This window comes from Prionailurus viverrinus, chromosome E3 (assembly GCF_022837055.1).
Source record: "Prionailurus viverrinus isolate Anna chromosome E3, UM_Priviv_1.0, whole genome shotgun sequence".
Classification (NCBI taxonomy): domain Eukaryota; kingdom Metazoa; phylum Chordata; class Mammalia; order Carnivora; family Felidae; genus Prionailurus; species Prionailurus viverrinus.
This window is the reverse complement of record NC_062576.1, coordinates 17,816,752-17,842,864: the sequence shown is the minus strand read 5'-3', so window position 1 is coordinate 17,842,864 and position 26,113 is coordinate 17,816,752. Positions and strand designations below refer to the sequence as shown.

Sequence of the window (26,113 nt, the reverse complement as noted above, 5' to 3'; positions counted from 1 at the left end):
AGGCTCCGAGCTGTCATCACAGAGCCTGACGTGGGGCTCAAACTCACAGGCTATGAGATCATGACCTGAACTTAAGATGGGTGCTTAACTGACTGAGCCACCCAGGCGCCCTTCGATAAATATTTTAGTAAAAAAAATAATTTTGTAACGTATGAACCCATTTAGAGTAGATCAATTGAAAGTCTATTAAAAGCATTCAAAATGATTAATCAGAAATGTTATAGAAGTTAACTTTTATGTTTGATGGGAGGTTTAACTAGATAACCGCATAAGATCCTCTCTCCCTAGTTCTGATCTCAGTGCTCTTCAATCCCTGTATGTTAGCCATGACTGCCAGCTGGTGTTGTTGACATTTGTCCTATAAATCTATCTGTTTCAGCTGGCATAATTCATTGTAGTACCTAAGGATTGTAGTACCACCATTGAGGATTCCTTTTTTTCCCCCATGGGTCTGTATGTTATCCTACCTCTGGTTAGACCCAGAGAAATTAGATCCAAGAAAGGAGCAGACTAAAGAGGGGACTCCTTAAGGGAAGAAAATAAAGTTAAATTTTTGATCTCCTAGGCTAATTGAAACCCTGGCCTAAAGCTTTTATTATCTTTCAACTACAACCTTTCAGTACTAAGTGTTCTCCCTATTCCAGCTTATAGCAAATTCCCTGTACCCGTTCATATTTCTTTAGGGAAGTTGCAAACATTGGCAGTGCTGTTGCGACAGCTCAAGGCAGAGGGCCACCGGGTGCTCATATTCACCCAGATGACTCGAATGCTGGATGTATTGGAACAGTTTCTTACCTACCACGGCCACCTCTACTTGCGTCTGGATGGGTCTACTAGAGTTGAACAGAGACAGGTAACCCAGGCATCTGTAGCCCTCAAAGGCTTACTTCAGCTACTGTCTCCCAGAAGGGGCCCCACTAAGCTTTGGGTCTGTTTTTGGGCCTTTGTCTCCTAATACTACCTTTTTTTTTTTCTCTAGGCTTTGATGGAACGATTCAATGCAGACAAACGCATATTCTGCTTTATCCTTTCAACTCGGAGTGGGGGCGTGGGTGTAAACCTTACAGGAGCAGACACTGTTGTTTTTTATGACAGCGACTGGAATCCCACCATGGATGCTCAGGCCCAGGATCGCTGTCACCGGATTGGCCAGACCCGAGATGTCCACATCTACAGGTATTGCCTAGTTTTCCCTCATGTTGTATCCTCTTTACTGATAGGGTTTTATTAACGTATTTGGCTATTTACACATGCCTTCATCACTCCCTAGACTCATCAGTGAACGGACAGTGGAGGAGAACATCCTAAAAAAGGCAAATCAAAAGAGAATGTTGGGAGACATGGCCATTGAGGGAGGCAACTTCACCACAGCCTATTTTAAACAGGTACTAAGATCTTCCAGCCTATGAAGGAGAGAATTACTTCTGCTTATTAAAGAGGATGCTTTGGCCTCTACCTGCCTTTTCAACTAGTGGCACTTATGACTATTTCTAAGAGCTGTTATCTCATAGTTGTAGACCAGGGCCCAGCATTCTATTGGCTGACACTTCTTCCTCTGTTCTCTCCAAAGCAGACCATCCGAGAGCTGTTTGATATGCCCCTGGAAGAGCCACCTGGCTCATCTGTACCCTCTGCCCCTGAAGAGGAGGAAGAGACTGTGGCCAGCAAGCAGACCCATATCCTAGAGCAGGTGAAAAAAGAGTGGGCAATCTATAGAGCAGAGCTAATAGTTATGATGTCTATGATTTGTCAGCCCATTGAGCTTTTGTAGGGGGAAAGGACGTTTTTGCTGCTTTCCAGATTACTGTTGACCTTTTCTTTCTTTTTTTCATTTTCATGTTTATTCATTTTTATTTTTGAGAAGAGAGAGAACATGGGCAAACAAGAGGGGTAGGTAGAGAGAGGGAGAGAGAGAATCCCAAGCAGGCTCCTTGCTGTCAGCACAGAGCCTGATGCAAGGCTTGATCTCACAAACCATGAGATCATGATCTGAGCTGAAAGCAAGAGTCGTAAGCTTAACCAACTTAGCCACTCAGGCACACCCCTACTGTTGGCCTTTGATGGTTGGGAGTAGATTGTTTATTGGTTCACAAGATTTCATAGAAAAAAGGCTTTGGACTCCTCAGTTACAGGTTTGAATTCTAACAGTACTTGTTAATAATTGTGTTTGTTAAGTCAAGTGTGTTTAATCTTATGAGTCTCACTTTCCACTTTTTGAAAGTTAATGAGAAGGAAGTAACTGAGGTTTAAATGGCATAATGGATGTAAGAAGTGCTTTCTATGTGGTGTAACCTCTTATTTTTCAAACACCAGTGCATAGTAGAATCACTTGGAAAGCTTTTTGGTTTTTAATTTTTTTTTAATAGGCTCTACACCCAACATAGGGCTTGAACTCATGACCCTGAGATCAAGAATCACACATTACACCAACTGAACCAGCCAAGTGCCCCAAAAAACTATTTTATTTTATTTACTTTTTTTAAAAATAATTTATTTTTTTATTTTTATTTTATTTTTTTACATTTATTTATTTTTGAGAGAGAGAGACAGAGCACAAGCAGGGGAGGGGCAGAGAGAGAGGGAGACACAGAATCCAAAGCAGGCTCCAGGCTCTGAGCTGTCAGCACAGAGCCCGACACGGGGCTCGAACCCACAGACCGCGAGATCATGACCTGAGCCGAAGTCAGATGCTCAACCGACTGAGCCACCCAGGCGCCCCAAAATAATTTATTTTTAAGTAGGCTCCATGCCCACTTGAATGTGGGGCTTGAGTTCATGATCTTGACATTAAGAGTCTCATGCTCTACTGACAGAACCAGGCAGGTGCCCCTGAAGAGCTTTTCATTTAAAACTGTTTTTATTATTATTTTTTAAATATTAAAAAAATGTTTTTAATGTTCATTTATTTACTTCTGAAAGATAGTGTGCTCGTGTGCAAGCGTGGGAGGGACAGACAGAATCCCAAACAGGTTCTGTGCTGTCCACACAGAGCCTGACATGGGGCACAATCTCACAAACCATGAGAACATGACCTGAGCCAAAGTCAGGAGTCAGACACCTAAGCCACTGTGCCACCCAGGCGCCCCTTAATATGTTATTTTTTTTAATGTTTTTTTTTTGTGAGAAAGACACAGAGTGTGTGTGGGGGGGGGGGGGGCGGGCAGAGAGAGTGGGAGACACAGAATCTGAAGCAGGCTCCAAGCTGTCAGCACAGAGCCTGATGTGGGGCTCCAACGCATGAACTGTGAGATCGTGACTTGAGCCAAAGTCGGACGCTTAACTGACTGAGCCACCCAGGTGCCCCAATATGTTCTTTTTTAATGTTTGTTTTTTTTTGAGAGAGTGCATGCATATAAGTAGAGGAGTGGGAGAGGGGAAGAGAGAGAAGGAAGACAGAGGATCAGAAGCAGGCTCTGTGCTGACAGCAGAGAGCCCAATGTTGGGCTTGAACTCACGAATCATGAGATTATGACCTGAGCCAAAGTCGGACACTCAACTGACTGAGCCACCCAGGTGTTCCCCCCTCGGCTCCCTGAGAGGTTTTTAAAGGATTGATTCCTGGGACCCCATCTCAGAATATACTAAGTTGTGATTTTGGGGGGCAAGGGCTGGGCATTTGTATTTTTTCAGAAGTAGTAGAGACCATGGAGATGTTTTTTCCCTACCAAGTGCCTTGCCCTCATTGCTGAGCACACTCTAGGTTGCATCTCTTGGTGACTTTGGTATGAGCTTCCTGGATATTCATTTCAAGGAAAAGACAAGATGTGGTAGTGTGTTGTCAAGATGGATCTTGAGGCAAAGAAGAATTGGGGATTTTTGTGTATTTAAAGCTTTCTGGGGGCACCTGGGTGGCTCAGTGGGTTAAGCGTCTAACTTTGGCTCACGTCACGATCTCACAGTTCACAACTTCAAGCCCCGCATCAGGCTCTGTGCTGACAGCTCAGAGCCTGGAACTTGCTTTGGATTCTGTGTCTCCCTCTCTCTGCCCCTCCCCCACTCATGCTCGCTCTCTCACTCCTCTCTCTCTCTCTCTCTCTCAGAAATAAACATTAAACAAATAAATAAATAAAAACTAAAGCTTTCTGGGACTTTTTTTTTTAAGGTTTACTTACTTTGAGAGAGTGAGAGATCACCACTGGAGGAGGGGCAGAGAGAGAATTCTAACACATCCTACACAATCAGCACAGAGCCCGATGTGGGGCTCGAACTCACAAACTGAGATAATGCATGACCTGAGCCATAATCACTTAACTGACTGAGCCACCCAGGCGCTCCTCTGGGACTGCTCTTTAAAATTATTTTTATTCTGGGGCGCCTGGGTGGCGCAGTCAGTTAAGCATCCGACTTCAGCCAGGTCACGATCTCGCGGTCTGTGAGTTCGAGCCCCGCGTCGGGCTCTGGGCTGATGGCTCGGAGCCTGGAGCCTGTTTCCGATTCTGTGTCTCCCTCTCTCTCTGCCCCTCCCCCGTTCATGCTCTGTCTCTCTCTGTACCAAAAATAAATAAAAAACGTTGAAAAAAAAAATTAAAAAAATAAATAAAATTATTTTTATTCTTATTATTCACGTATTTATCTTGAGTGAGAGTGCACATGCACAAGCAAGGGAGGGGCAGACTTAAGCAGGCTCCGTGCCCAGCGTGGAGTCCAGCTTGGGGTTCAGTCTCAAAACCATTAGATCACAACCTGAGCCAAAATCAAGTTGGACCCTTAACCACTGAGCTGCCCGGGCCGCCCTGGGACTTTTTTTTTTCTCTAGATGTTTATTTTTGAGAGGGAGAGACAGAGGGCAAGTGGGGAAGGGGCAGAGAGGGACACAGAATCCAAAGCAGGCTCCAGTCTCCAAGCTGTTGGCACAGAGTCTGGCGTAGGGCTCGAACTCATGGACCACGAGATCGTGACCTGAACTGAAGTCGGCCACTTAACTGACTGAGCTGCCCAGGCAGCCTAGGATTGTTTTTTTTGTTTTTTTTGTTTTTTTTTTAAAGGAGATCTAAGGCTGACTTGAATGGAAAAGGAAGCAGAGCTAGAGGTTTCTAAAAACAGTTCGTCACTGGTGGGCCACCAAGTCAAATCTGTGTCATCCTATGTGGAAATACTGCATTGCTTTGGTAACTCTGAGGGCCCAGAAGAGAGTTGAGTTCTGTTGTAAACCTGGTTTGCTGTAAACTTGGCTTCAGATTCTTGCCAGAATCGAACTACAGGATATAAAGTTCTTTAATTTTTGTGGTTTTTTGCTTCCCCACATCCTTGCAGGCACTGTGTCGGGCAGAGGATGAAGAGGATATCCGTGCGGCCACCCAGGCCAAAGCTGAACAGGTGGCTGAGCTTGCAGAATTCAATGAGAATGATGGATTTCCTGCTGGTGACGGAGAGGAGGCCGGCCGGCCTGGGGCTGAGGATGAAGAGATGTCCCGGGCTGAGCAGGAAATTGCTGCCCTTGTAGAACAGGTCAGTGTCGGACCCACTAGTTCTTAACCTCACCCTTCTCAGCTTCTTCCTCTGGACCTTGTGATCCTCCTCCTATCTTCCCTGGTGAAAATAATCAAGGGTGATGGGCCCTGGTTGCCAAGTCCCTATGTTCATCACTGCTTCTCCTTCCCACAGCTGACCCCCATTGAGCGTTATGCCATGAAATTCCTGGAAGCCTCACTGGAGGAGGTGAGCCGAGAGGAGCTCAAGCAGGCAGAAGTGAGTATTTCTAGGGGGTGAGGATAGAAGTGGGAAGTTGCTTCTTTCTAACCAGTCCCAGTCTGCTTGCCTCCCTCTGACCACCCACTGTTCGGGCTCTGTTGTTGGTAGGAGCAAGTGGAAGCTGCCCGCAAGGACCTGGACCAAGCCAAGGAGGAGGTGTTCCGCCTACCCCAAGAGGAGGAGGAGGGGCCAGGGGCTGGGGATGAGGTTTCCTGTGGGACTGGTGGAGGCAGTCACCGGCGCAGTAAGAAGGCCAAGGCCCCTGAAAGGCCAGGGACTCGCGTCAGTGAACGTCTTCGTGGAGCCCGGGCTGAGACTCAAGGGGCAAACCACACTCCTGTCACATCCACCCATCATACCCGCAGCACTTCCACACCCCCACGCTGCAGCCCTGCCAGGGAGAGAGTTCCCCGGCCAGCACCTAGGCCTCGACCCACTCCAGCTTCAGCTCCTGCTGTAATTCCTGCCCCAATCCCTGTTCCAATCCCTGCCCCAATCCCCATTTCAGCCCCAAATCCAATAACCATGCTTCCTGTTCATATCTTGCCTTCTCCTCCACTTCCCCCTTCACAGATTCCTCCCTCTTGTTCTTCTGCCTGTACCCCTCCTCCTGCCTGTACACCTCCGCCAGCTCATACTCCACCTCCAGCCCAAACCTCTCTCTCAACTCCTTCTTCCCCTCTCCTGCTTGGTCTACCTTCTGTGCCCGTCTCCCCCCCAGTCACCAACCTCCCCTTGGGCTTGGGGCCTGAGACAGAACTGTGTGCACAAGCATTGGCATCCACCGAGTCCCCAGAGCTGGCTGATATGGCCAGTTCCGAGACTTCCCCACTTACTCTTGTGCCCCCTAAGGATCTGTTGCCAGTTGCTGTTGAGATCCTGCCTATGTCAGAGAAGAACCTTTCTCTCGCCTCTTCTGCACCTAGCCCAACCCTGGAGGCTGACAGCGTCCCCAACGGTCAAGAGCAGGAAGTGCCAGAGCCTGCTGAGGGGACCATCCTCACAGTGCTGCCTGATGGTGAGGAGGTGCCCTCCTGTCTGAGTGAGAGCAATGGGCTGGAGCTCCCACCTTCAGCAGCATCTGATGAGCTACTTCAGGAGCCGTTGGAGGCTGACAAGAGCTCAGAAGAGCTGGTGGAGGCCCAGACCCCAACCTCCAGCCCAGAGAAGCCACAGGAACTTGTTCCAGCAGAGGTCACAGCCCCATCAACCTCATCTTCGGCCACCTCCTCACCTGAGAGTCCTTCACCTGCCCGGCCCCCTCGGCGTCGCACCAGTGCTGATGTAGAAATTAGGGGTCAGGGGGCTGGTCGGCCAGGGCAGCCTCCAGGCCCCAAAGTGCTTCGCAAGCTGCCGGGACGGCTAGTGACTGTGGTAGAGGAAAAGGAACTGGTGAGGCGACGGCGACAGCAGCGGGGAACTGCCAGCACCCTAGTGCCTGGGGTCTCTGAGACTGGTACCAGCCCGGGAAGCCCATCTGCCCGCAGCATGTCGGGGCCAGAATCCTCACCTCCCACCGGTGGGCCCTGTGAAGCTGCTCCCCCATCCACACTGCCCACCCCAACCCAGCAACCCTTCATAGCTCGCCGTCGCATTGAGCTGGGGGTAACTGGTGGGGGCAGCCCAGAGAACGGAGAAGGGGCACTTCTTGCCATCACCCCTCCTGCTGTGAAACGTCGGAGGGGGAGGCCCCCCAAGAAGAACAGGTCTCCAGCAGATGCTGGGCGAGGGGTGGATGAGGTACCTTCATCCACCTCTAAGGGAAAAACCAATGGGGCTGACCCAGTCCCTGGGGCTGAGACCCTTATTGTTGCGGAGCCTGTCCTGGGACCCCAGCCTAGTCCTGGGTCCCAGCCTCTTGGACCCCAGCCAATTCACAGACCCGAGCCCATCATCCTATCACCTGTGGAGAAAAGAAGGCGTGGGCGGCCCCCTAAGGCACGAGATTTGCCCATTCCTGGGACCATTTCCTCTCCAGGGGATGGCAACTTAGAGAGCCGGACACAGCCACTCCCGCTACCACCTCCCCTGCCACCACTCCCACCACTCCTAGCCTGTCCCACTGCTACTGTCGCCAACACTGTCACCAATCTCACCATTTCAACATCCCCACCCAAGCGGAAACGGGGTCGACCTCCCAAGAATCCACCATCACCTCGGCCCAGCCAGCTCCCTGTCTTGGACCGTGACAGCTCTTCTGTCCTCGAGAGCTGTGGATTGGGGAGGCGGCGGCAACCCCAGGGCCAGGGGGAGAGTGAGGGTAGTTCCTCTGATGAGGACGGAAGCCGCCCCCTCACCCGCCTGGCCCGCTTGCGGCTTGAAGCAGAGGGAATGCGGGGGCGAAAGAGTGAAGGGTCCATGGTGGTGGCTGTAATTCAGGATGACCTGGATTTAGCAGATAGTGGGCCAGGCGGGTTAGATTTGACACCTCCTGTGGTCTCGTTAGCTCCAAAACTGCGCTCTACCCGGCTGCGTCCAGGGTCTCTAGTTCCCCCACTAGAGACTGAGAAGGTGCCTCGCAAACGGGCAGGGGCCCCAGTTGGCGGGGGCCCTGGGCTGGCAAAGCGGGGCCGCCTACAGCCCCCGAGTCCCTTGGGACCTGAGGGTTCTGTAGAGGAGTCTGAGGCTGAAGCCTCAGGCGAGGAAGAGGAAGGGGATGGGACCCTACGTCGCCGGCCTGGCCCCCGTCGACTTGGTGGGGCCACCAACCAAGGGGACCAGCGTATCCTGCGCAGCAGTGCCCCCTCCCACCTGGCTGGCCCTACCGTTAGTCACAGAGGCCGCAAGGCCAAGACGTGAGTGGGCTGCCCCTCCACCTGGGCTTTCCGCCATGGCCCCTCTCCCTCCACAACCAGGCCTGACTCTGTTAACCACTACTTGAAGTCTTTTGAGGGGGAAAGCCTCCAGGGAGACATAGGGGCCTTCTCCCTTCTTTCCACCAAAGTAGGGGGTAGGCAACTGGTTGTCATGGAAACGGGGCTCTTCATATACCCCCTTCCCTTCCACCCCACAAGGCTGGGCAGTGTTAAGGGTGGCAAGATAGTCTCTGTCCCCACCCCCTTGTACTTGATTCCCCAGCTATCTTTCACAGCCCCCACCTTTAGGGGAAGGGGGAGGGGCTTCTTCTCTACCATGAGTTTTTTTTTTTTTTCTTTTTTTTTTAAGAAGAAAAAATAATAAACTTAGTTTCTGTATGAGCATCCGCGTAAGGAGGCTTCTGATTTTCTGGTTTGGTGGAGGGTTGGGTGGGAACTTGGGCATCGTTTTCCTCCTCTCTCTTGTTCTTGCCAAAACCCTAGTACCTGATCTCTAACCCAGAATTATGTGTCTTTGAGGTAGAAATCACCCAAGAGGAGGGAAGATTGGCAAATCTGATCTGGTAGGGTGTCTTTCCCTAAAGTTTCAGTTTTAAGTCACTCCAACTCATACTTTTTCTCTCCTCCTATTCCCTTAGTTCTGGACTTTCCCTCAGAGCCCTCTGATGCCTCAGATTTTCCCCTGCTTTTACTCCTCTTGCTCAGGTGCTTTCACTCCTTTTCCAGAAGGCAGGCATCCTACCTCCAGTTGCTCCATCCGCCTTTTGCTTCCCTCCATCTAGCCAAACTAGTTTGAGTCAGCCACACCCCATTCCGAGCTCCTGGGGCTTTTCAGGAGGTGGCTGGCCACCCAACCCCACCCCTGGGCTTGGCTTGGAGACCTGAGTCAGCTCCTTCTCCACCCAAGCCAAATCAAACCTGAGGCAGGAGCCGAAACTCACAGTCCCTCAAGGCCTATAGCCAGGTAAGAGCCCCTGTTCATTTTTACGTTTCCTTTGATCACTTCTGGACCCTCTCTTTGCATCCCCCCCCCCCCCCAATGACTACATCTGTGTTTACCTCAGCAGTTCTTTCCCCATACCCACTCTTCAGCCTTGTGGTAGAGATTCTTTGCACTCTTCTTATCTTGCCTTTCCTCTTTCCATCTATCCTTTGTTACTTGTATTCAGAGAACTGCAAATGGTTCTGTTTTGTGTAGGATGTAGGGGGATGGTTGGAGATGAGGGTGGAAAGGTGGTTTGATGCCAGAGCTCAGAGGACTTGAGAAGTTAGGGGAATGAGAAGTGATTAAGCAAGGCATCGTTATGTAGTTTTCTGTGTGGGTTATGAGGTCAGACTGGTCCTGGGTTAATTAAAATGGAGAGTAGAGGTAGCAGGGAGTCAGCATAGCAAAAGAGGCCCTGATTTACGCAGGTAAGGATTTTCTGGTGTTCAGTGTCCTCAGCTATAAAGAGAGCTTGAATGGATTAATTTTCCCCTTCCTTTCCCCCATCCCTGTGTTGTCATCCACCGTGTTTTCACATGAAATGATGGCTTTGCTTAAAGTGGGGTATAGGGCTTAGGGTGCTATTTTGTGACCCCTCAATATTCAGGGGCAGCCTCTGAGGAACTTCAGGAAATTTTAAGCCTTCTGAAATACAGTTTAAAGTCACTGACTTATATAGTCTGATTCCTAGCAGCTTTTGAGATGGTTTTTCTCCTGCTTGTCAGTGTGCTCCTGTCATTTTCCTTTCCCCTACATGTCAAAACAGCAAAACAGATAATGCGATATTCACACCAGCTTGCCTTTAAAGGCTCCAAATCTTAGGCTGAGAAAAAAGGATTCTGGCCACACATTTCCTCTCTTGGTCTATGAGTCACTGGAAGAATTCCGCATAAGGCAGCTTACCTGACAGTTGGGCTAGGTCACGAGGACCGATCAGAGAGAGGGGTGGAGTCTGAGCACGCCAGGCCAATGGCTCAGTTGTTGGGCTTACAAGTACCTTGACTGTATCGCCCACAGGTGATGGAGGACGAGGAGAAGGCAGTGGACACCTTGGTGAGCAACATGGAAGCTGCTCATTCTCCATCCCCCATCCGCTGCTGCTGGCTCCGCCTCCGCTACCTGGCAGCTACTAGCATTATCTGTGGCTGCTCTTGCCTGGGAGTCGTGGCCCTTGTGTTTGCCATCAAGGTGAGGAATGCAATTCCTATGGGAGCAGGGGGGTGGGTGTAGTTAGGCAATGGTTTGGTGTATCTGATCTATATCTACAGTGATCACGCAGTTACTAAGTACTTGTCAGAGCTTGGCTCTGGGCCTGCTGTCAAAGGGCTCACCATCTAATGAAAGAGAGAACTGCGAAAATGGATAATTATGACTGGAATGCAGGTCATCAGTACTGTGACAGGAAATACAAGGCATTTGGGGAGCTAGGGAGTGTATGTACGTGTGATTACATACATGTGTATAGTAGAGTAGGTGACAGGAAAATAACCTTAGGGGATGAGTGACTAAAGGGGAAAGGGCGTTCTAGGTAAAGGGAACAGTGTGTACCTGGACTATTAGTTCTGCATGACTGGACCACTGAGGAATAGTGACAGATGAAGCCAGAGGGCCCAGATTCCCAAGCGCTTCCAATGCTGTGCTTGGAGTTTAAACTTTATCTTCAGAGTACTGAGGAGTACTTTTTTTTTTTTTTTTAATTTTTTTTAACGTTTATTTTTGAGACAGAGACAGAGCATGAACAGGGGAGGGTCAGAGAGAGAGGGAGACACAGAATCTGAAACAGGCTCCAGGCTCTGAGCAGTCAGCACAGAGCCCGATGCGGGGCTCGAACTCCCGAACCGCGAGATCATGACCTGAGCCGAAGTCGGCCGCTTAACCGACTGAGCCACCCAGGCGCCCCCTGAGGAGTACTTTCAAGAGTTTTTGGAGAGGAGAGTGACATGGTCAGGCTTGTGTTTCAGTGAGATCTGCTCTCAAGGCCTGCATGGAAGATGGATTGGAAGGGGCAGAACTCGAGGCAGTTGAGCAGTGATTAGAGTGATCTGTAGCAGTTGGGAAGAAGCTGTGGAGTTTTGGAGAGGGCTTCACCATTTCCAAACACCCAACCAAAACTGCACATGGACCTTTTGAAAGGCCACACGGGATAATTTAAACATCATGCTGGAACTTTCTCAATCCTAGTTGGATTTTAATTATCAGAAACTGTATTCTTATCATCATGAGAATTTCTGGGTTTCATTAGGTCAAAATCATAAACAGAATCCTTAATAATGAGAGAGTTGAGACTCATGGGGCTAATACCAATGGAGTGTTGTTTGACTGGACGTGGAGGTCGGGGGGCGGGGCTAAATACTCCAAGATAGCTCCTTGTTTCTTGCCGAGGATTCCAAATTCTGAATGAACCTGGGATGAGTAGAAAAAGATAGGGAATAAAAGGATTGAAAAGTACTTTCCCATATGTGATCTTGTGAGCTAACAATGGCTACTTGGAGAAGTACACAGGGCAGAGTGGGTACTTGCTTTGCAGATGAGGCTTGAGAGATAGACATTGGAAAGGGAGGCTAGGGGTTTGGGTGTCAGGTTTTGAGCCATGACAAGGATGGAGGATTGGTGTGGGACAATGGGTACTTTGGGTCAGAAGCAGGGGGAGAACCTAACCAAAAACCTGCCCCCACAGGCGGAAGAGCGGCATAAGGCAGGCCGGTCCGAGGAGGCAGTGCACTGGGGGGCCCGGGCCCGGAACTTCATCTTGGCCAGCTTTGCCGTCTGGCTTGCTGTCCTCATTCTGGGCCCTCTGCTTCTGTGGCTGCTCTCCTACGCCATCGCCCAGGCTGAGTGACCCTGGGTGGCCTCTGCTGAGAGTCAGTGAGACCTCCTGGATCCTGCAGTGCGGCATTGCTAGGGTCTGGGGCGAGCAGTGGTCCTTCCTGGCTGGAAGGATGGTGCCTCTCTCAAAGGGCTTTGGAAGAGCTCTTCTAGACCTTTCTAAAAGGAGGCAGCAGCTGAGACTGATGAGGGGAGGCCAGCCTGCTCTGTTCTTTCAGTGCCCACCACCCCCTAATTCCCCCAGCCCATCACATCCTAGGGGCCTCAACCCAGAGGTGGGGTTGAAAACCAGGCCTGATTTTATTAGAATTTGTTTTGTAATAAAAATCTTTTTTAGTGGTGAAATGCTCCTGTCTAATTGTTGTTCCCCTACTTTCCCCGGGTTCTTGGTGAGAGCCAGACTGGACATGTGACCGATGGCAAAATCTGCATTTCCCTTTACCTAGGCACTCCGAGAGAAAGAAAGGATTTTTTTTTTTTCTTTCTTTCCACCCCCTCCCTTCTCCTGGTGGTTTCCCTTCTTGGAAACACCCCAGCTTCTCCCGTGCACATCAACAGAGACCCTGTGGCCAGATAGGAAGAGTAATAGCAGCAACCACTATTTACTGAGTGCTTACTGTGTTCCAGGCTGTGTTCTAAGCACTTTATATTTCTTAACTCCTTCAGTCCTCACAGTTAATCGATAGCAGGTACCATTATTTACATTTTATAGCTGAGGAAACAAGCACCCAATGTCACCCAGCTAGTGAGAGGCAGAGCTGGGATTGAACCCAGATAGCTTGCTTCCAGAGTCGAAAGAGGAATGGAAGGGTTGGATAGCAGTCACAGGTAAGTCTCTGCCCTGTGTGTGAAGCTTTGTAGGATTATAATGAATTTTCATATCTTGGGCCTCATGGTAATCTTAAACATATTTTATTTCAAATTTCGAAGTATACATGCAGGAAAATATCCCAAACAAATACAGAGTTTATAAATTAACGCAAAGCAAACATCTGAAAATCACCATTCAATCAAGAAATTGAACATTGCCTTTACTCCAAAATCTCCTTTATATCCCTCCCAATACCACTCCCTTCCTTTTTTCCCACAGGTAACTACCATTCTGATAAGTTTTTTTTTTTTTTTTTAAGTTTATTATTTTGAGAGAGAGAGGGCACGAATGGGGGGAATGGCAGAGAGAGGGAGAGAGAGGATCCCAAGCAGGCTTTGCACTGTCAGGGCAGAGCCCAGTGTGGGGGTCAAACTCATGAAACTGAGATTATGACTTGAGCTGAAATCAAGAGACAGATGCTTAATCGACTGAGCCACCTAGGCACCCTCCATTCTGATTTCTAACAATGGAATTTAGTCTTGCCTGCATTTAAGCATTGTATAAATGGAATCATATGTATTCTTTTCATATCTGGCTTCTTTAACATTATTGCTGAGATTCATTAATGTTTGATTCAGCTATATTTTTCATTACTGTATGGTATTCCATTATATGAATATATTACATTTTATCCATTTCCTGTTGGACTTTTGGGATGATTACAGTTTCGTGATATTATGAATCATGCTGCTGTGGACATCCTTGTACATGTCTCTTGGAGTACATGTGCTCTGGGAATTGAATTTTTGGATTATTTCACCATAATTTAGAGACCAGCAGAGCACGTAAATGAATTAGAGATATTTGTTGCACACCGAAGAGAGAAGATTAAAGAGAAGAAGAGGCACATGATGGTTGTCTTCAGTGTTCTGAAGTGCTCCAGAAAATAAAAGTGAAGAGACTCTATTGTTGGTCCCAGAGGTTAGAGTTACAGCAATGGATAGAAGCCATACCTAGGGCACTGGTGGTCAATCTTGTCTTCACAATAGAACTGTCTGGGGAGCCTTAAAAAGTACTTAATGCCTGGGCTTTTGTCCCTAGGGATTCTGATTTAATTGGTGTAAGCTGCTGCCTGCACATCAGTATAACACATTTTAGATTTCATAAAGAAACTTTTTTAAAGGTAATATTTCATTAATCATTTTCAGTTTCTAGAGGAAACTATCCCATTCCCCCAAACTGATTAAATGAGGTCTTGCTATTTTTTTTAATTTTTTTTTTTTTGATGTTTATTTTTGAGAGAGACAGAGACAGAATGCGAGTGGGTTGGGGCAGAGAGAGAGGGAGGCACAGAATCCGAAGCAGGCTCCAGGCTCCAAGCTGTCAGCACAGAACCCGACATGAGGCTCGAACTCATGAGCTGAGAGACCCAAACCAAAGTCGGACGCTCAACCGACTGAGCCACCAGGGGCCCCAAGGTCTTGCTACTTTTAAACTCAATTTTGAAAAATTTCAAGCCTACTGAACAAAAGAATAGTACAATGAAATCATGTGCTCTTCACCTAGATTTATACTTTTTTAACATTTCACATTTGTTTTATATCTTTCTAAATGCACAAACTGTTATTGTGGAACCATTTGAGAGTAAGTTGAAGGCCCTTCTTTCCTAAATACTTACAATTTTAAAAAATGCTTATTTATTTTGAAAAAGAGAAAGCAAGAGTGGGGGAGAGGCAGAGAGACAGAGAGAATCCCAGGCAGTTTCCTTGCTGTCAGTTTAGAGCCCAATTTCTTGAACTGTGGGATTATGACCTGAGGTGAAATCAAGAGTTGCTTAACTGGCTGAGCCACTCAGGAGCCAGTGTCAGTTTTAATGTAAGTATGGTCCCAGATTGTTTTTTAGTTCAATTTGTTAGATTCATTACTGTCATCCTTAAAATGTTTGGTTGAGGTATAATTTATATGAAGTAAAGTACACAGATCTTAAGTGTGCAGCTTGGTGAACACCTCATATGAAGACCTCTATATAATCACCACCTAGGTGAGTAGAACATTTCTAGCACATCAGAAGGCTCCCCCATGTTCCTCTCAGCCTCATTAATCTTTGTGTTCCTGGTTTTGACCAATGGAAATTCCTTCAACTTGGTTCTTGTGTCCTGCTATGTCTCCACATTTCTTCACTTACTTTCTGGCCCAAGCCTGGGAATTGGCCATTTCTCCCAAGGAGTCCTGGTTCCTTGAACTGAGGACTATTACTTTAAAATGACTAGAGTAGAAGTGCCTGGGTGGCTCAATCGGTTAAGTGTCTGACTTTGGCTCAGGTCGTGATCTCACGGTTTGTGAGTTGGAGCCCTATGTAAGGTTTTGTGCTGACAGCTCAGAGCCTGGAGCGTGCTTCAGGTTCTGCATCTCCCTCTCTCTGTGCCCTTCACCCACTCACTCTCTCTCTCTCTCTCTCTCTCTCTCTCTCTCTCTCAAAAATAAACATTTAAAAAAATTAAAACGACTTAGAGTAGCTGTACTCATTCTTCTGGGATGTTATTGCTTTTAGGCCCTTTTAGAGATTAGAGCTATAACACATCTAATTTTATCTGTTTTAAATCTATTTTTTAAGTCATACGATTTTAATCAGTCATAAGGTTCTTTCTCCCCTTTCACCATCCCAAATTCCAAATTCCCACAGGAAGAAACTTGGCTGCCAATTACATCAACATGTTTATTCATTTGCCCAATTTCTGAATAACTATCCCATTATGCTACCAAACAGCCTACTAAAGTTAAGTTCAAGGTTTCTTTGCGATTTTGTTCAGATTGATGGTATAAAGTCAAAGTACTCAGTTAAAAAGTTACTTGGATTCGTTTTTCTCTTCTATGGTTGTGATCCCAAAGTGACATTTCTAAGATAGTTGCTAAAGATTAAATGAATTCATTCTGTGCCTTTTTTTTTTTTGCTGGAACATAACCTCCACAAGGGTGAGGACTCCTCCCCCGCCCCCCACCACTGCTGATAGTCTAGCGTTTAGACGCTCAGCAAATACTGAATGAGTAAGTGAATGCCAGGGTTGAGCTATGCACTGAAAAGGCTTATGAAGTAAATTGCTCCGGGCAGTATCACACACAATTTGGCAGGCTTAGAACAGAGTGTGATAATCCCCTAAGGCTTTTAAGGAGGCGGTGGTGGAAGACTGGGAAATGTATAACCCCAAATGGTGAGCACGAGGGCTCTGGAGATACTGAAGAGGCGCAGCAACCAGAGGACTAGGAAGCCTCTTCTGGTTGACAGGCTCTGACTGGTCCAAGTCCTCACCCAGTGGCACGTGGGGGTCCAAGCTGCATGCTTTGAGCATTTTTTTTTAAGTGTTTACTTTTGAGAGAGCAAGTGCACAAGCGGAGGAGAGACAGAAAGAGGCGGATCCTGAGCAGCCTCTGCACTGACAGCAGAGAGCCCAATGTAGGGCTTGAACTCACAAACCCCTGAGATCATAACCTGAGCCGAAGTCAGATGCTCAACCGAGCCACCCAGGCGCCCACTCCAAGCCTTTTAAAAGCAGGGAAGTGACTTCTCAAAGCAGGCATTCCTGCTGCCAGGCTGCCAATATAAAAGTTTAAAAAAGAGCCAAATTCAGATAGTGATGCTAGAAGGAAAGGAAGGGGCCATGACCAAGTCCGGGAACCGGAGACGCAGCTAGTCCCGCGACCCAGATACCCAGAAGCCACGCTTCCGGGTAAACCTAACTTCCGGGTACCGTTGGAAGCCTCCAAGCCCTCTAGACAACGAGCTCCGCCCCCTGCTGTCCCCAGCAGATCCTGTGCACTAATTGGCTGCATCTGAAGCCCCGCCCCAGCGTCGCAGCCTTCGGTAACTCCGAGCTCCAACGCCCGCGCCAGCCTAGGGACTCCCCGCTTCCTATTGGACTACGAACTTCCAATCGGAAGGGATTTTGAAGCTCAGTCTTCAGGCGGCGCTGACCCCTCGCCGACAGGATGGGGGCGGGGCCTGAGGTCGTTGCCGGCGCCGCCCTGGGAGTAAGGTAAGGAACTGGAGGCGAACCCGGGACAGAGAGGCTTCGCGTTGACCCTGGCTTCTCTCTCATCACCCGCCGGTGAGCCTGCGCGAGACCCCACGCCCCCTCCCAGTGCCCGCCCAAGTGCGCCTGCGCAGCAACAGCCACCTGCCCGTGTTCCCCTTCCTTTCTTCCTTAGCACCTTTTCCCTTCCCCTCCCCCGTCCCCCTCCCTGCCCTGCCACCCTTCCTGCCCCCTAGGCCCTTTCGCAGGGTCTCCCTAGTCCTGATCCTTTCCCCACCCCGTCCCTATCCCCCAGGATCCTGGCGCCCCAGCCGCAAGGGCTGCGCCTCCGCGAGCCGCGATGTGTGTCCTCCCAGAGCCTGTGGGCCTCACTGCCCTCCCTACCCTCCGTTTCCTCCACACAGGCCCCCACCACCTTCAGAATGACGCTGGACGTGGGGCCGGAGGATGAGCTGCCCGACTGGGCAGCGGCCAAGGAGTTTTACCAGAAGTACGACCCTAAGGACGTCATTGGCAGGTGAGGCTTCATTCAGCCAGAGAGTTCGTTCCAGAGAGATGAGGTCCTAGCCAGAATACACGATTCCATTTGAGGGCTGGATAGTTCTAAATGGGAAGGAACAGTGGTTAGTGGAGCAACATTTGGTGACTAAACTCTTTTTCTGAGCCAACCTCCATTTTTTCCAAATTCACACATTTATGTGTTCAGCAAGCATAGTTGAAGTAACTTACTGTCGGCCATACATGAAGCTAAGCACAGGGAGGGTAGAAGAGTTGTTTGTCCTCCAGTCATGAAGTGACTGAAAGAGACACAAAAAACGTTCAAGTAGTATCAGGCTGTGTAAATAGTGTGATGGGGCTGATAAAACCACAGCTTCCCCCTAAAGGGGGATATTTGGGTCTTGAAGGATGAATAGGAGTTCAGCATGCAGAGAATAGAAGGAAGGCCTCACTTGTAGAGACAGTGCAGATACACTTACTCATCAAAGATTTCCTAAGCCCGTATAGTGTGCTGGGTGCACTGTTTGAGGCACTAGGAATACAAGACCCACAGGTTTTCTGTTTGCCTGGAGTATATGCTAGTGGTAGAGATGGAGGATAAACACAAAAACAAGATAAACGTCATCATATGCTGGGATGATGGAATGAGAGTAATTAATGGGACTGAGACTTGAAGGATGGGAATGAACAGCTTGTGAGCTGAGATAGGATATATTTGGGGCAGAAGGAACAGCACATGCAAAGGCTCAGGCTAGAAAGCGCCTGTTCAAGCAATAGATAGAAGATCATGGTGGCTAGAATGTAGTAAGAGTGGCACAAGGTGGAGGAAATTAAGTTGGAGAGGTAAATAGACATTAGATTATGTAGGGATTTATGCCATGATAAGACATTTAGATTTTATCCTAGTGAAATTGGTGGTTTCACACAGGGCAGTAACATGATCTGATTTACATATTTTTGATTTAGGGGTAGGAACTTAAACTTTCCATGCCTCAGTTTCTCCATTTAGATTGGTTTATAAAAATAGACCCTACCTTGTAGGTTGCTGTGAGGATGGAAAGAATATGATACACTTTAGAAAAAATTTTTTTTCTTTACCTTTATTTTTGAGAGACAGAGTGAGTGGGGGAGGGGCAGAGAGAGAGGGAGACACAGAATCCGAAGCAGGTGCCAGGGTCTGAGCAAGCTGTTAACACAGAGCCCGACGCAGGGCTCAAACCCACTAACCGTGAGATCATGACCTGAGCCACCGTCGGATGCTCAACCGACTGGGCCACCCAGGTGTCCTGATACACTTTTTTTAAATGTTTTATTTATTTTTGAGAGAGAGTGTGCGAACAGGGGAGGGGAAGAAAGAGAGGGGGACAAAGGATCTGTGCTGACAGCAGCAAGCCTGATGCAGGACTCGAACTCACGAACTGTGAGATGATAACCTGAGCCAAAGTCGGACACTCAACCGACTGAGCCACTCACGTGCCCCTTAGTATGATAACTCTTAGAACGCTTCCTGGCATATGGTAAGTGCTCAACACAAATGTGTTATTACATTTAAAAAAGGTTATTCTGGCTCTTGTGTAGACAATGGATAGGAAAAGGACAAGAGTAGATGTGTAGAGATCAGTTAGGAAGCTACTGATGGATTCAGGCTAGAGATGGTGATGTTTAGAATAGAGGAGCGGTGGTAGAGATGGGGAGAAGTGGATAGATTTAGGTGATGATTTGAAGAGAGACTTGATAGTTTCCTGAAAGACTGGTTACGGACCATGAGGGAAACGGAAAGAAACAAGAGTAATGTCTCAGGTTTGGATTTGAGCGCCTGAGTACTGTTTACTGAAATGAAGAAGTGTGAGAAAGATCAGATTTCTGGCAGGGGCAAGCAAGTCAGGAGTTCCATTTTGGAAATACTAAGTTTTGAGATATCTACCTGGAGCTGTAAAGTGGGTACATGTGTCTGGAATTGGAGAGAGAGCTGGGCTAGAGCAATAAAACAGAGGCGTTAGCATATAGATAGCAGTTGGTGAGAAAATAGAAACGAAAGGGGGCCTAGGCTTAGGCCCTGAGGCCTGTCACCATTAAGGGGTTATAGAAGGAGGAGTCAGTAAGGGAGACTAAGATAGAAGATAGCACCTGTGAGTTAGAAATAAAAGCACAAAAAGAATGTGCCTCTGGAAGGTTGGCATGGTCTGCTGTGACCCATGCTGCCCAGGCCAGGAAAGCAGACAGGGGTGTGGCTATTAGATTTGTTCAGACTCTTAAAATATATCACATGGAGATGTCACAAAGGCCTTTGGGATCAGGAATTCTGGAGAGGACTCAAGGTTTGAGACAGTGCAGCAGGAGCCAATTGCACAGTTGGTATTTAAGTCCCCTGGGACTGGTTGGAGGTCATCAGGGGGGAGAGTGTCTGGAAGAGAAGTGAGCTGAAATCCAAGTCCTAAGCTGACATAGGGTTTCAGGACTAGATAAGGGAGGATTCACCGAGGCTGGGAAGAACACTTAGGGAAGGACAGTGTTTCCACTGCCACAGGGTACAGAAAGACCCATTTTGGAGAAAGCAGGTCAGAGGGTAGGGCCCCTGTCATCTCATTCTGGCATTACAGTAGTAGCATCATCCCTGGTCTCCACTGTCTTTTCCCTGCATAGTAAATTACCTGCATACTTTTACTGAATGACTTTTCCCAGAGTACCAGTCTATTCATGTATAAAGGCATGAAGCTTTAAAAGAGCTTGATGCATTCTAGAAATTGATAAGTTATAAGTCACTGAAATAAAGATTGAATAGCAGAGTAATAGCCAAAGATGAGGCTGAACAGAAACTGAGACCATTTCTGAGTGATGGGTGAAGGGACTGGGATTTGACTTCTATCTTGCAGGTAATAGGGATGCAGTATGGAGAGAAAAAAATTTTAAGTGCACTCCACAGTTAACTATAAGGTTGGAATTCTTAGGTCTCATTTCAAAAGAGCACAGTTGTTCTAGGGGGTCCCACTAAGGAATGAGGGAACTGTTAGGGAATTTAAGCTGGAAAACTTCAGCAATGAATGACATGATTCTTATGACAGGACTGTCATAAGAAGCTCATTCTGGAAGCAGTGTGGTGGATGGGTTGCAGTGGCTGAGACTGGCAGCAGGGAGATCAGTGGGGAGGCTGTTAACAGCTATGGGGGTGGAGAAGTAGGAAACAGAATTGAAAAAAAACACAGAACGGAGTGGACTGGTTGCATGTGGTGGATTGTGAAGGAGAGGAAGAAGCCAAGAACTGTACCAAGATTTCTAGCTTGGGAGTCTGGTTGAATGGCATTGCCATTTAGTGGAGATCAGGAAAGTGAAACTGTGAAGTGGCCAAGAGTAAGGCAGTAGGTGTGGGGAGCACTGCGGCAGCTGGACGGGTCTTGTCCCACTTAAGATGGGAATTCATTTTGAAAAGAACAAGAATACGCTGACCAAACAGCGCACCTGGCCAGAGGGTCAATAGTTTATATCTCTTGATGGAACTAGAGATGTGGTTGACAGGCATTCTAAGCAAAGGGGGAGTTACATAAGGGCAAGGAAGCCTTGAGAGCACGGCAGTAAAGTTATGTGGAGGGCAGCCAGGGAACCAACATAGGAAATGTGGTGTGAGGGCCGATCTTGGAGAGATTTGCACTTAGCCTGAGGTACTTGTAGGGTCATATGCAATTGGTGACAGATTCCCAGCAATGAAATACCTGTCTAAGACTTTCTCTTCACCATGCCAAATGGGCTTTTCTGCTTCTATCTCCTTAATGTTTTTCAACATCTCTTCAAGATGTTTTTGGCCACGTTTCAGAGCCGGCAAAGTGGAAGCCCAGAGACCTTAGGTCATTAGGTTACATGGAGGTTAATTAGTGGCAAATTTGGGGCCTACACCAAGGTCTCCTAATTCACAACTTTGGTCTTCCAGTCAATGGTCCAATATTTATTTGGAGCCCCTTGCACTTAACGTATTTTAGGAGAACTTTGGGATTTGGGTGGGGTAATCAGCGAAGTGTGAGTAAAATTTGGAGTGAGGTTTAGGTCATTTCTTCCCACTTTCTCCTTGTGGGGTTCCAGGGCAAGCAAGAGGCAGGCTCTGGAGCTCAGTGTGGAAAAGACTTGCCTAGGCTTATCCACGGAGGGAGTGGCAGAAACTGGGTTCAAACCCAGGACCTCCACCTGCCTTCTCTGTGAGATTTGTGTTGCACCTTGCTGGGTATCCAGGTTGCTTGCTGAGGCTACTGTGAAGCTACTGTAGATCAGAGCGAGCTCCTCGGGAGGCAGCCTTGTCGCCCAGATGGATCTTCGGAATCTGGTGCAGTGGGTAAGAGGATGCCGAGGCACCACTCTGCGTGAAAATGACAGAGCAGGAGGCCTGACTCTTGTGCTGTCTTACTCTGGCAGAGGAGTGAGCTCCGTGGTGCGCCGTTGTGTTCATCGAGCTACTGGCCATGAGTTTGCGGTGAAGATCATGGAGGTGACAGCTGAGCGACTGAGCCCCGAACAGCTAGAGGAGGTGCGAGAAGCCACGCGGCGAGAGACGCACATCCTTCGCCAGGTCGCCGGCCACCCCCACATCAGTGAGGCTGCCTTCCCTGCTCCTGTTAGCTGACAGCCACCTCCTGCTGGCCCTGCCCATAGCCCCGTTCCCCCCACACTGCCTCCATGCCTCTGCTCCCTTCGTCATGGCTCTGCTCCACCTCAAAGTGTGGCCAGCCTTTGGGTCCCTACTGCCTCCTTTTGGTTCTCCTTCCTTCCCAGTAACAGCCCACTGCCACCTTGGGGTGGAAAGCCCCTGTAACATGCATCCGCTCCTTTCCATCTCCGTATTTCTACCTTTCTGCCTCTTTCCCAGTCACTCTCATCGATTCCTACGAGTCTTCTAGCTTCATGTTCCTGGTGTTTGATCTGTGAGTATCTCCCTGCCCTGATCTGAGAAGCCTCCTCCTCCCCTGCACGCGAGGCCCCAGCCTGACAGCGCAGTGGGCTAAGACTACCTTGCTCACACCTTCCTGTGCTCCTGGCTTTGGCCCCTCTCCCTGGGTGCCCTGATTGGGCAGGTTCTTCCAGGATGTTAGTGACCAGCCAATTAAAAAGGGTCTTCATGACCCAAGGGGCCACTGTCCCAGTCCCCCATGGTCGAAAGGTTAGCAGGGAAGAAAAGGCTGTTTTAAGAGCTGGCCACTTATCAGCAGGTTCTTGCTCATCTGTCTCTCGCTGTTTAACACCCTACCACCTTACATGGTGTTTGACTCTGCCCGTCAATTCGTTTTCTGGGTAGTCTGAATCTGAGTGTGAGATGTTAGAAAATATAATGTAAAGCAGTGCAAAGGTACCTCAAAAGAGAATGGTTTAAATAGCAAATATTTAAGAGAGACCCTTGGAAAAAATTCACAAAGTCTTCATACAGAAATGACCCTCTGCAAAAGTTGGGGTGGGGGGGGGGAAGGTAGGAAGTGTCTGTTACCTCATCACACAATGTTGCAAAACACTGATATGCCCCCAGTCAACTCCGGATTTCAAGGACTGATGCAGAGTTGCAGTTAATAACCTCAATTTTTAAAGACAATATAAAATAAGCAAAATTCAAAATAAAGTCCTATTCAACTTTTTACTACTGTTAACTGTAAAATTTTGGTCATGGTCTAGATTCACTTTAAAAGGTCTTCTTCGAGTTTACTCTTACATAATAAGGACCTCCTATAAAATAATTGTTGCAAGAAGGTACTTATTCTTGCTAAAATAACCCTCTCATGGCACAGTGCATACATTTCAACTACCAATCCCCTGGGCCAGGCTGCCCCGGGCATCCAGTTCACTCTTGGAGCACTCTGTCTCAAGACCCTTTGTTTGTCTAAGAGGAATCTCTTTACTGGCCTCTTCCGTGGTATTTTCTGTGAGCCACTGGCTTATTTTCTCAGCCGCTTGTAAGGTACACCTACCTCCCAATCCCTCCTATCCCTTAGGATGCGGAAGGGAGAGCTGTTTGACTATCTCACAGAGAAGGTGGCCCTCTCAGAAAAGGAAACCAGGTAATGGCTGAGCCTGCGGCCGGTGGGGTGAGCAGGGGGCGGGGTGGGGCCGGGCAGGGAGAAGCAGAGGAGGAGACTGCACCTCCCTCAGGTCCATCATGAGGTCTCTGCTGGAAGCAGTGAGCTTTCTCCATGCCAACAACATTGTGCACCGAGACCTGAAGCCTGAGAATATTCTCCTAGATGACAATATGCAGATCCGACTTTCAGATTTTGGGTTCTCCTGCCACTTGGAACCTGGCGAGAAGCTTCGAGGTGAGGGGTCTTGGTGCCCTAAAAGGCTTGGGAGGGAAGGAGACCCAGACCTGAGGCTGGTTAGCTGGGTCTGATAATTGAGTACCCAGGTAACCAAGCAAAGAGGAGAAGACAGCATTTGCCAAGTATCCTCTAGGTGCAAAGCGTTGTATGTATCTCACAGTGGGCTTCCTGATCTGGGGTGGGGATGGGTGGAGAGTCATTTTCAAATGAGGTAGGCCTAAGATATTCTGGAAGTATGCCATGGAATACAGTTTGGCAGTTGCTGGGATGAAAGAATTGGTACCTGAAGTGATAGAAGCAGCTAAAAATAATAGGATCAATAATGGGATCAAGTCGTGGAGGGCTGTGCTTTAGGAGTCTAGACTTGAGCCCGAGACCACAACGGGGAGCCAAGGAAGGGTTTTAAACAAGGGACTTACTCAGTATGTGCCTTAAGAAATCCTATATTCCCACTCGTTCTCCTTGGTTTGAGTGGTGATTCTGCCACACAGAGTAGAGTTTATAGGAGGAGGAGTCCACTTGGGCAGAAAGGAACGTAGAAAAGATTGAAGTTTTGCTTTCCATTTATGTTATACATGTAAAAATGTGGCACAAAGTTGTGTAAGGAGTGGGTAGGTTGGGTTGCAGGTGGCAAATGATATGCTTGGGGAAGACTTTGAAGTCCATCCAAAAATGAGGTTTTCCCCAGGAAGGCCACCAGGAACCTTGGTGGGTATTTGGGTTGTGCAGCAAGGTTAGGGTCTAGTACTGCCCTCAGTGGAGGGCAGGCAGGAGCAGAATGGGAACGCTTATGGTCCTGGCACCGTTGAGGCTCCAGCAGAGGTCTGGAGTTAGGGGCCCTTGAACAGGCCCTTGAGTTAGGGATCTGGTGGCATCCATCAATCTCAGCTCTCTCTCCCCAGAGTTGTGTGGGACCCCAGGGTACCTAGCACCAGAGATCCTTAAATGCTCCATGGATGAAACCCACCCCGGCTATGGCAAGGAGGTCGACCTGTGAGTGTATGGTCTCCCCCCCCTTCCTTTCTCCTTTGTGTCTTGTCCTTCAACACATTTGCCTAGCCCTGCCTGACTCTGGTCTCTTTCCCAGCTGGGCCTGTGGGGTGATTTTGTTTACACTCCTGGCTGGCTCACCACCATTCTGGCACCGACGCCAGATCCTGATGTTACGCATGATCATGGAGGGCCAGTACCAGTTTAGTTCACCTGAGTGGGATGACCGTTCGGACACCGTCAAAGACCTGGTGAGCTGGGGCCATGAGAGGGTGAGGAAGGAGGCCCAAGAGCTGCCTCTCATGCTCTGGGGTTTCCCCTAGATCTCAAAGCTGCTACAGGTAGATCCTGAGGAGCGCCTGACAGCTGAGCAAGCCCTACAGCATCCCTTCTTTGAGCGCTGTGAAGGCAGCCAACCCTGGAACCTCACCCCCCGCCAGCGGTTCCGGGTAAGCCTGAGAGTGTCAGTGTCTGGGCCTGTTCCTCTGTCCCATGATCATTCTCCTATGGTGGATGCGCCACTGGAGCTCACATTGCCTCTCCTTCCCAGGTGGCAGTGTGGACAGTGCTGGCTGCTGGACGAGTGGCCTTAAGCACCCAGCGTGTCAGGCCGCTGACCAAGAGTGCACTGTTGAGGGACCCTTACGCGCTGCGGCCGGTGCGGCGCCTCATCGACAACTGTGCCTTCCGGCTCTATGGGCACTGGGTGAAGAAGGGTGAGCAACAAAACCGAGCAGCCCTCTTCCAGCACCAGCCCCCTGGGCCTTTTCCCATCATGGGCCCTGAAGAAGAGGGGGACTCCGCTGCTATCACCGAGGACGACACCATGCTGGCACTGGGCTAGCACCTCAGCCCAGGGGAACCCCAGAAAGCAGGACTCTCCCAGAGGAGGATTTTTATCATTCCAGCCCTTACGGGCTCTGGCCTCAGGCCCCCCTGCCTGGCCATGCCGCCACTGATATATGACCATAAAGACCAGCCCTGTACACCTGTCCCCACCAGCCAGGGCTTTGGGATCAGAGCTAAGGTGGAAGGGCACTGCTGCTCGCAACACCATGCCTAGCCTTGTCAATGCTGCCTGTGCTGCACCTGCAATAAAATCTGCTGCACGCCCGAGAGAGCCAGTGCCCTATGTCTGCTGTCTGGCTTCAGCGGGGAAGCCCAGAAGGTGCTCAGGAGGGGTG

At 48.8% G+C, this 26,113-nt stretch overlaps 3 protein-coding genes across 6 annotated transcripts in view; all 3 read left to right on the top strand.

Moving 5' to 3' along the window:
• SRCAP (Snf2 related CREBBP activator protein) overlaps window positions 1-8,888 on the top strand; it is a 35,915-nt gene extending 27,027 nt beyond the window's left edge. For all 3 annotated transcript variants that reach the window (XM_047837946.1, XM_047837944.1, XM_047837947.1), the window contains 7 exons: window positions 684-853; window positions 980-1,176; window positions 1,271-1,385; window positions 1,571-1,690; window positions 5,254-5,448; window positions 5,605-5,688; window positions 5,800-8,888. In XM_047837946.1, the coding sequence (XP_047693902.1) occupies window positions 684-853; window positions 980-1,176; window positions 1,271-1,385; window positions 1,571-1,690; window positions 5,254-5,448; window positions 5,605-5,688; window positions 5,800-8,490 (3,572 nt within the window). In that variant the 3' untranslated portion in view covers window positions 8,491-8,888. The remainder of the gene's footprint in view (window positions 1-683; window positions 854-979; window positions 1,177-1,270; window positions 1,386-1,570; window positions 1,691-5,253; window positions 5,449-5,604; window positions 5,689-5,799) is intronic.
• Window positions 8,889-8,951: 63 nt separating this feature from the next.
• On the top strand, window positions 8,952-12,663 carry TMEM265 (transmembrane protein 265). Its single transcript, XM_047837964.1, has 3 exons — window positions 8,952-9,471; window positions 10,510-10,680; window positions 12,170-12,663. The coding sequence occupies exons 2-3, from the start codon at window positions 10,513-10,515 to the stop codon at window positions 12,329-12,331; spliced, it is 330 nt and encodes a 109-aa protein (XP_047693920.1). The 5' UTR covers window positions 8,952-9,471; window positions 10,510-10,512; the 3' UTR covers window positions 12,332-12,663.
• Window positions 12,664-17,014: 4,351 nt separating this feature from the next.
• PHKG2 (phosphorylase kinase catalytic subunit gamma 2) lies at window positions 17,015-26,047 on the top strand. Of its 2 annotated transcripts, none has more exons than XM_047837963.1 (10): window positions 17,015-17,160; window positions 17,562-17,674; window positions 22,054-22,229; window positions 22,505-22,559; window positions 23,616-23,681; window positions 23,773-23,936; window positions 24,842-24,932; window positions 25,027-25,180; window positions 25,253-25,378; window positions 25,480-26,047. In XM_047837963.1, the coding sequence occupies exons 2-10, from the start codon at window positions 17,580-17,582 to the stop codon at window positions 25,771-25,773; spliced, it is 1,221 nt and encodes a 406-aa protein (XP_047693919.1). In that variant the 5' UTR covers window positions 17,015-17,160; window positions 17,562-17,579; the 3' UTR covers window positions 25,774-26,047. The 2 variants fall into 2 exon arrangements, with proteins under 2 accessions (XP_047693919.1, XP_047693918.1); XM_047837962.1 differs by having other exon boundaries at window positions 17,097-17,232.
• Window positions 26,048-26,113: the final 66 nt, after the last annotated feature.